Genomic DNA, 10,526 nt, shown 5'->3' on the forward strand with positions numbered 1-10,526 from the left:
GTCCCCTCCCACAGCCTGGATCTGAGTTCCTTGCACAGTCAGTGTGTGGGTGGGCACAGTGGTTTGAGTGAGTAGGCTAGACCCATTAAAGGTCTCCTTCCACAGCCTGGTTCTGAATTCCCTGCATGGTCCTGTGTGGGCAGGCATGGCGGTCTGGAGTGAGTAGGCTGGACCCATATCTGGGCTACTCACACCTCATATCAGGTGTGAGTTCCTAGCAAGATCAGTGTGTGGGTGGGCACACCGGTCTGGAGTGAATAGGCCAAACCCATTTCTGCCCCCTCCTACCTCCCAGGTCTGAGTTCCGTGTGTGGGCAGGTGCAGGGCCCTGGAGTGAGTAGGCCCGACCCACTTCTGGTCAACTCCCACAGCCTGGGTCTGAGTTCCCTGCTTGGCCAATGTGTGGGTGGACCAGTGGTCTTGAGTGAGTAGGCCAGACCCATTTGTAGTTCCCTCCCACAGCCAGGATGTGAGTTCTTTGAGCTGACAGTGTGTGGGCAGGCGTGGTGGTCTGGAGTGAGTAGGCTGTACCCATTTATGGTTCCCTCCCACTGCCCAGGTCTACGTATGCATCTGCAGTTTGTTTGCTGTGGCTGGAGGCCCTGGCATGCCCATTCTCTCTCTATCTATCTACCTCTTCCTCTGTCTGTCTGTCACTCTCATATAAATTTTTAAAAAAATAAAGAAAACACAGCATGATATGGTAGTTAGCCTGCCTTTAATCCCAGCACTCGGGAGGCAGAGGTAGGAGGATCACCATGAGTTCCAGACACTCCATAGTCAGTTGCATTACTGATAAAAAGCAAAGATAGGGCTGGAGAGATGGCTATAGAGAGGCCCTACCTCAAAGAAAGGAAAAAAGAAAGAAAAGAAAACCCATATAATAAAAGAGTATATTTGTAAACTATCTATCTGATAAGGAACTTGTATCCAGAATATACAAGAAATTTTTATAATTCAATAATAAAACATTCCTGGACTGGAGGTGTAACTGAGTGGTAGAGTATGATAACTTAAATATGTACAAGTTCAATCCTTAGCACAGGAAAAAAATCCAATAGCTCAAATAAAAATAGTCAAAGGACCAGGTGTGGTGGCACGCACCTTTAATCCCAGCACTTGGGAGACAGAGGTAAGTGGATCACCAGGAGTTTGAAGACAGAGAGAAAGAGAGAGGGAGGGAGGGAGGCAGGGAGGGAGGGAGGGAGAGTGTCTAATAGTGAATTCCAGGTCAGCCTGGGCTAGAGTGAAACCCTACCTCAAGAAAGCAACAAAGAAAAAAAAAACTCAAAGGGTACCAGATGTGGTGGCATGCCTTTAATCCCAGCACTGGGGAAGCAGAGGTAGGAGGACTGCTGTGAGTTTGAGGCCAGCCTGAGACTACATAGTGAATTCCAGGTAAGCCTGGGCTAGAGTGAGACCCTACCTCAAAAAAAAAATACTCTAAGGGGAATGAATAAACATTTCTCCAAAGAAGCACATGGAAAGATACTCTATTTTTAGTCATAAAGAAAATAAAAACAAAACCAGGTAATACTATCTCACACAGAATCTGAAAGGAGGGAGGGAAGAAAGGGGGGATGAGAACAAATCAGTGTGGTAGTTACTTTATAATTTAAACATAAAGCTACTATATGTTTTGGAAATTCTACTTCTAGAGAAATATGAAATATATATACATAAAATAAATAAAAACTTAAGTCCACACAAAAACTTACAGATTTATACTTATAGCACTTTTTGACTTTTTACCTCTTGAACTTCCTGCTCTGTAAGTACCCCTCCTCTCAGCCCAGTTCTGCTGAGATGGGGGACCCCTATTCCCACATGGGCTTTCTAACCCCTTCTGCCTCCCACATAGCAGGAGGTCTCTGTAAATTTTTTCTCCTTTCTTCTTTAAATCTAAGAAAGTCTCTTCAACTCAAAAAAAAATATTTGTAGAAGCATTACTGTTAAAAAGCAAAGATAGGGCTGGAAAGATGGCTTAGCAGTTAAGGTACATGCCTGCGAAGCCTAAGGATACAGGTTCGATTCTCCAGGTCCCACATAAGCCAGATGCAAATGGTGGCGCCTGCATCTGGAGTTCATTTGCAGTGGCTGGGAGCCCTGGCACGCCCATTCTCTCTCTCTCCCTCTCTCCCTCTCTCTCTCTCTCTCTCTCTCCCTCCTTCTCTCCCTCCCTCCCTCCCTCCCTCTCTCCCTCTTTCTTTCTGTCAAATAAATAAAAATAAAATTTAAAAAAAGGAAAGATAAAATCAGTCCAAATGTGTATCAATTAATGAATGCATGCAGAAAATCTGGCAAATACATACCATCAACTATTACTTGGCTACAGTAAGAAATGAAGTGACTGCACATGCCATAATATGGATAAAACTTGGAAACATAGTAGTAAGTGAAAGAAACCAATCAAGCTGAGTGTAGTAGTGCAAGCAATGAATCCCAGCACTAAGGAGACTGAAGTAGGAAGATCACTGTGAGTTTAAGGCCAGCCTGGAACTACACTGAGATATAAGTCGGCCTGGGCTAGAGAGAGACTGTACCTCAAAAAAAGCAGCCAATCCCCAAAATATCACAAATTATGTAATTCCATTCATAGGAGATGTCTAGAGTAGGCAAATATAAACAGAATGAACATGAACTAGTGGTTACTCAGGACTAAACAGCAGAGCAGATAGATAACACAAAGATAACAAAGGGTAGTATATTTCCTTTTAAAATGATAAAAATATAAAATTGAATATGGCATATATCATTGACTATGTTAAATTCCACTGAATTACAATTTTAAATGAGTGAATTATATGGGATGTAAATTATATCTCAAAAAGATGCTACAAAACCAACGAACAAAAGGGTATGATCAGTGTTTGGATCCATATAATCAAAGACTCATCAAACTCAGTCAGGTATAAGGTACTGAAGAAAAAGTACATGATGTCTCAGGCTATTTAAATATTAACAAAATAAAGCCAAGTTTTAATTCAAAATGTGTGACCTAGGGCTAAAGCTCAGTGGTAGAGCACTTGCCTTGCATGTAAAAGGGCCTAGGCTCAAACCCCAGCACTTAAAAAATAACTTCATGGCATCATGGTGCTGGAAAGAAGTAACCGGAGTGCTCAGTGCTGCAATACCTCTATCACAACTTCCATGGCTCAGGGTCTATTGCAGAAGACGTGGGGGAAAGAATGTAAGAGCCAAAGGAAGAGTAGGACTCCTTACAACGTGCTCCCCCCAGACCAATATGGCCTGGATATCCATGACCTCACACTACCTACATAAGACCATCATAATAGTAGAAAAAGATTATGACATCAAAATAAAAGAGAGACTGATTGAGAGGGGGAGGGGATATGATGGAGAATGGAGTTTCAAAGGGGAACGTAGGGGAAGGGAGGGCATTACCTTGGGATATTTTTTATAATCATGGAAGTTGTTAATAAAAAACATTTAAAAATTAAAAAAAAACTTCATAATGAAGATGCGGCACATTTATTTTATATATATATTTTTTACTGACAACTTCATGATTGTAAACAATATCCCAGGGTAATGCCCTCCCTCCCTCCACTTTTCCCTTTGAAACTCCACTCAGCAGTAAAGAAAAATGAAATTATGAAATTTGCAGGAAAATGGATGGATCTGGTAAGGATTATACTTAGCCAGGTAACCCAGGCCCAGAAAGCCAAACGTCCTATGTTCTCTCTCATATGTGGATCCTAGCTACAAATGATTGGACTTCTATGTGAATAGGAATAAAACTCAGCAGCAGAGGCCAGTAAGATAGAAAGGAGATATAAAGGGATAGAAAGGGTGGGAGGGAGGACTTAATAGGATGGTATTGTGCATATGTAAATAGAAGAAAAGATTAATGGGGGTGAAAAGGCCTAAGTGAGGACAGGGGAAGAGATTGAATAGAAGAAAGGTAGAGAGCTGGCTAATCAAAATCTAAGAGGATATAAATAAGTCATATGGAAACCTACTTTTTTGGACAATGGAACACTCAGAAGCCACAAATTGTTACTAAAAGTTTTTCAGTGCCAGGTATACCTCCAGTGAGTTGTTGGCCTAGGAGGTCTCTGATGCCCCCAAAACATTACAGGCCATTGCCGAGGCCCTTGGCTTCCCACCAGGAATAGATGGTAAGACCCAATTGCTAAAGCCTCCACATATTTGAGCTGAAGGGTCACTGAGAAATCCTGCTGGAGCTGAGCTGAAAACCTCCTCCATGTAGATCAACTGACAGAAAACTGGAAAAAACCACACTGCATGCAGTCCAATGGAAGAGAGAGAAATCACCAGTGAAGATACTCAACAGTGGACACTGCAAGCCTTAAATCTGGCCAGCCAGGCCAAATGAGCCAATGGGTGCAATAGTAGCACATCTGTAATGGAGTTAACCTACCATTCTCTAAATTGACTACAGGCCTGCTCCATGGGAGGGAATACATCCCTGATACTGAAAGCCTACAAAAGGGATAGTCATGAGCCCTAGAGGTGTAACGTCTGCTGGTGTCTGACTAAATGTATATACTATGCTCACCAAACTGCCCAGTAAGCACTTCTCTTAATGTTCATACCCATATATTAATGCTACTTTCACTTTTGGTTAAAGAATCTTCTCTTTTCAGATGGCAGTGACCTTGGATGATTCAGAAGGCACCATAGTGCTGAGAAGAAGTGACAGGAGTGCTCAGTACTGCAATATCTCTATCACAGCTTCCAAGGCTCAGGCTCTATGTGGAAGAGGTGGCAGAAAGAATATAAGAGCCAAAGGAAGGGTAGGACTCCTAACAACATGCTCCACCCAGACACAAAATGGCCTGGATATCCATGACCTCACAGTGCTTGACACTACCAACATAAGACCATTATAAATTGGAAGAAAAGATCATGACATCAAAATAAAAGAGAGACTGATTGAGAGGGGGAGGGGATATGATGGAGAGCAGAGTTTCAAAGGGAAAAGTGGGGAGAGGGAGGGAATTACCATGGGATATTGTTTACAATTATGGAAGTAGTCAATAAAAAATTTAAATTTAAAAAAGCTTCATAAACTGTTTTAATATTATATAATGTAATAGAGTAGCAGTTATGTAATAAATCATACAATTTCAGTCTTATTTAAAATTCTACAATTTGGGGGCTATAGAGATGGATTAGTAGTTAAAGGTATTTGCTTGCAAATCCTGACACTCCAAACTCAATTCTCCAGTACCCATGTAAAGATATACAAACGTGTACATGCACCTGGAGTTCGGTTTCAGTGGCAAAAGGGCCTATCATGCCCATTCCCTCCATTTCTCATTCCCTCTCATTCTCTCTCTCTATAAACAAATAAATAAAAATATTTTTAAATTCTCTGATTTTAAATTATAGATATGTGTCTTTATAAGTCAACATATATTGAGTGTTTATAGTGTCTTTCAGGGTTCAATTTACCCTTCTAAAATATGTGAACCAAAGAATGCAATAAAAATTAAAAGGGCTAATATATTCTCTATAGTAACATTGCCTAGTTGAACTGCCAGTGTCTATGGAAAACAATTTCACTATGCTATCAGTAGGTACTATCAATATATATATTGAGCCCTTGAAATGTAGCTAATACAGGTGAATAATTATTTTTTAATTTAATTGTCATTTTAATGTTCACATCAAGCTATTGGTTGCAACTCTAGGGCATGATGCAAAAATATATTTTACAGTTCACCCCAATAATCACATTCATGTAGGAATGTATGCATATACCCAGACGTTCATAAAATAATATTTTCTTGGAGAGAAGGGAAGTGTTAATCAAAATTAATGGTGTTATGAATGAGACATATGGAAAGGTACTTCTTCACTGGGCTGGAGATATAGCTTAGTGGTTAAGGCACTTGCCTGCAAAGCCAAAGGACCCAGGTTCGATTCCCCAGGACTCACATAAGCCAAATGCACAAGGTAGCACATGCATTTGCAGTTCATGTGCAATGGCTGGAAGCCCTAGCATACACATTCTCTTCCTCTTACCTCCTCCCCTCCCACTTTCTTCAAATAAATAAAAATAAAATATAAGAAATGTTTTTTGCCGGGCATGGTGGCACACACCTTTAATCCCAGGACTCAGGAGGCAGAGGTAGGAAGATCGCCATGAGTTCGAGACCACCCTGAGACTCCATAGTGAATTCCAGGTCAGCCTGAGGTAGAATGAGACCCTACCTTGAAAAAACAAAAAAAAAGTTTATATATATATATATATATATATATATATATATATATATATATATATATATATATATGCATGCCTGTGTGTGTGTGTGTGTGTGTGTGTGTTAAAAAAAGAGAACTTACACTCAGGAGGCACAGTTAGGAGGATCACCATGAGCTCGAGGCTACCCTGAGACTACATAGTGAATTCTAGGTCAGCCTGAGGTAAAGTGAGACCCTACCTCAAAAAAACAAAAGAGAGAGAGAGATAACTTAGGCAGAAGTACCCTGTGGGGATGGATAATGCTACAAAAGCCATAGATTATTTCAGTGTCAAGGATGGGATACTTTCCAATGACTTCTTGGTCAGTGAGGCTCCTGTTGCTCTTCAAACAATACATGCTATTGCTATTGCCAAGACTCTTGGATGCCCACCAGAACTAGATGGTAGTACCCTATTTCAAAAGACACCACATAACTGCAAGACACTGAGAAATCAAGCTACAGCTGAGCTGGTAATCTCCTCCCTGTAGACTATCATAGTGCTATAAAGTGTTATGTAGCCTGCTGGGGAAGAAAAATCATCAACAGGCTTACCTAGCAAGCAGTATTGGCTAGGCAGGCAAAATGTGCCAACTGGTGTAATGTCTGTTAGACAGGAAATAGATGTTCTCTGATTGGATTTGAAGGCCACTCCACAGAAATTCATATCTGATACTGAAAACCTAGTCAAAAGCCTAAGGCTGAGAAGGTCATAAGCCCTTGGGGGAAGTTACTACTGCTGTTTGGCTAAATGAATATATTTTAGTTTTATTTATGCATTTGAGATGGGGGGGACAGATGGACAGAGAGAGAAAGAGGCAGACTGAGAAACAAAGAAAAAGAGGCAGGCAGAGAGGATGAATTCAGGACCTTTAGCCATTGCAAACAAACTCAAGACACATGCATCTGGCTTTACATGGGTACTGGGAAATAGAACCCAGATCATCAGGCTTTGCAAGCCAAGTATCTTTGACCATTAAGCCATCTCTCCAGCCCCCTAAATGCATAGTTATGCCCACCAAACTGTCCTCTAAATATTTTCATTTATGCTCATATATTAATGTTATTCTCACTTTTGGGTAGGGAAGCTAAAAACTCATTAAAGTGCTGAGAAGAAGTGACAGAAGAAGGTTCAGCACTGAGAGACATCTTTATCACACCCTCCAAGGCTCACAGACCATTACAGACGTGGAAGAAGGAATATAAGAGTCAAAGAGAGGAAAAAGTGCTTTGCAATACTCTCTTCCAGGCATAAAGTGTCCATGGTATATTCATGACCTCACAGTGGTTGGTGCTACCTACACAAGACCTGCATAATATGAGGACAAAAAAAAAAGATGACATCAGGGCTGAAGAGGTCGCTTAGGGTTAAGACACTTGCCTGCAAGGCCAAAGACCCCAGGTTGGATTCCCCAGGACCCACATAAGCCAAATTCACAAGGTGGTTCATGCATCTGGAGTTCATTTACAGCTGCTGGAGGCCTTGGCGCATCCATTCTCCCCATCCCCTTCTCTCAGTGCCTCTCTCTCAAATAAATAGATAAAAATAAAATATACTTAAAAGATGACATCAGAGTGCTCACTGTAACACCATGGAACCTATAAAAGATGACATCAAGATATAAGAGTAGAGTACTTGGAAAGAAAAAGGGGTTCAGTGGAGAGAGGACTTAGAAGGGGAGACAAAGGAGAGTGGTGGGAGGGGATTATAATCAGCATGTGTGTTGTAATGGGGGTTGTAAATAAAAAGTTTTAAAACACTGCCATGTGTGGTGGTGCATGCCTTTCATCACAGCACTGGGGAGGCAAAGATGGAGGATTGCTGTGAGTTCAAAGCCAACCTGAGACTACAGAGTGAATTCCGGGTCAACCTGGGCTACAGCAAGACCTTATCTCAAGAAAAGGTGTAAAACATAATACCTTACTACATAAAAAGTACTAGAAGAACTGGACAGATGGCTCCAGTGGTTAAAGGTGCTTGCCTGAAAAGCCTGGGGACCTGAGCTCAATTCCCTAGTACCCACATAAAGCCAGATGCACAAAGTGGTACATGCATTTGGAGTTTGCTTGTAGTGGCAGAAGGTGCTGGCCTGCCCATCCCTTTTCTCATTCCCTTTCTCCTTCTCCCTCTCTATCTGCTTGCAAATAAATAAATAAAAATATATTTTAAAAAATACTAGAGGGAGCCAGGCATGGTGGTGCATGCCTTTAATCCCAGCACTCAGGAGGCAGAGGTAGGAGGACTGCCAAGAGTTCGAGGCCAACATGAGACTACATAGTTAATTCCAGGTCAGCCTGGACCAGAGTGAGACCCTACCTCAAAAGACCAAAAAAAAAAAATTACTAGAGGGCTGGAGAGATGGGTCAGCAGTTGGTTAAAGGCACTTGTTTGCAAAGCCTGACGTTCCAAGTTCAGTTCCCCAGTTCCCAAGTAAAGTCAGAAGCACAAAGTAACACATGCACCTAAAGTTCACTTCCAGTGGCATGAGGTCCTAGTGCCCATATTCATTCATTCACTCATTCATCTATTCTCTCCCTCATAAATAAATATTTTTAAAAGTACTAGAGCTTTTCTTCTGCCTAACTTTCATCTAAACAAGTGCTGATTTACTCCCCTAACACCATTCTATAACATTACACTATAGTTCCTTTCAGCTCTAAAATATTATGCTATATACTAATGACAAATGTTTGGGGTGATGGCCATGCAAATTACTGTGGTCATTATAAACTCTATATATCCATAAGATAACACACTATATCCCACAAATACATAATTATATGTAAAATTAAAATACTGTTAACTTTAAAAATTGTGCAATTCTTGTCACCTTATGCCTGTAATTCCAGTTGAGGCAGGAGAATCATGAGTTAAAGGCTAGTGTAGGTTACAAATAAGGCCTTGTCTCACAAAAAAAAAAAAAAAACAAAAAACTGCCATCCTTGAAAGCATAAGTGCATGTTTCTCCTAACTCCTTATTATCTAACACATGGTTTTTGAATTTAGAAGTGGAGGTTAAATACAAGTTGACGATCAAAATTTAGGGAACGGTTTACTTCTCAAACAATACTAACAATATATCAAGGTGATGCTGAGGAACAAGTAGGGCAATTAAACTTTTCATCAATATGTGGGAAACAAAAAAGACACACTTAAATGAAGTAACTACAGAAAGTTTCTCAAAAATAAACTGTTCTTGAATGAAAGGTAATTATAAACACCAATATTCAGAGGCACCATAACCACTGCTAAATTCCTAACTTAAGGAAACGCAATTTTAAGGCTTCCAAAGTGACACAGAACACAACTGAATAGTCAGATCAAAAGAAAACTAATTTACATATTAATTTGGAGTGGTCTACATTTTGGAGAGAGATAATTACGGTTTTACCTATCAGGGAAGGAATATGCCTGTCAGCAAGGGAGTTAACACAATTCAGTTTGCTACTTCTTTATAGGTAGCGTGTTGTCATCTTAAAATGCCCTCCAAAATGCTACTCGCAACTGAGTCAAATCTGAACTTCAGGCAATGTGTACCAAACTCCATGGTTAACTTCCGATAATAGCCCCATCTTCCCTACACTTAGAAATACACGGGGAGAGGCAGTGAGTGGGACGCAAATCCTAACAACGCTCCCGCTACCTTCTGCCCCGAGCCTCCCGTTCCAGTCCCCTTTGCCGTCCACAAGTGTTTTTCTTCATCTCGCCCTCAAATAACTAATTTCTTTCACTCATGACTGCCTTAAGTTAGCCCGAACAATCGTTCGTCTTGGTGCTCTCTATGACCCGAGGTCGTGAGGGCAACCTTTCCCCTCTTAGGTCCCCTTGTCCTTCACTCCACTATCCCAAGTGAACCGCAGCACACCTGGTAGGTCCGAACGGTTCCTGAGGCGCCGCGTTGATGTGACCTCCATTGCGGACCTGAGCAGCAGATAGTGACTAGAGGCCGGGTCAGGAGCGTAGAATGCTTGTGCTTTTCGAAAGCAGCCGCCGCGGCTGCCCAACGCCAAGAATGTATCGCGAGCAGCGCCATCTTGAGCGAGGAAAGAGGAACCGAGAGAGGAGGATTGTGGGAAACTGGAGGCCTGAGGAGGCTTTCTCTCCCCTCCCCCGCCTTTTCCTCCTGTCAGACACGGAAAACAGCTTGTTGTGAAGATGCTGGTGCCTCGGAGTAGCGCCTTTTTTTTTTCTCCCCGCCCCCCCAGGGACTGGGCTTTGTTTTCCTTACATAGCACGGAATTATCAGAATACCATTTGTCTTGCTCTCTTTTCCTAAAGTTGCTAGTTAAGT

The 10,526-nt window shown here is 41.5% G+C and overlaps 1 protein-coding gene across 2 annotated transcripts in view; it reads right to left on the reverse strand.

Moving 5' to 3' along the window:
* The window catches only part of Abcb7 (ATP binding cassette subfamily B member 7), a 128,075-nt gene extending 117,798 nt beyond the window's left edge, over positions 1-10,277 (reverse strand). For both annotated transcript variants that reach the window (XM_004666986.3, XM_045140418.1), the window contains exon 1: positions 10,101-10,277. In XM_004666986.3, coding sequence (XP_004667043.3) covers positions 10,101-10,268 — 168 coding nt within the window. In that variant the 5' untranslated portion in view covers positions 10,269-10,277. The remainder of the gene's footprint in view (positions 1-10,100) is intronic.
* Between the last annotated feature and the right edge of the window lie 249 nt (positions 10,278-10,526).

Source organism: Jaculus jaculus, chromosome X, assembly GCF_020740685.1.
Source record: "Jaculus jaculus isolate mJacJac1 chromosome X, mJacJac1.mat.Y.cur, whole genome shotgun sequence".
NCBI lineage: Eukaryota > Metazoa > Chordata > Mammalia > Rodentia > Dipodidae > Jaculus > Jaculus jaculus.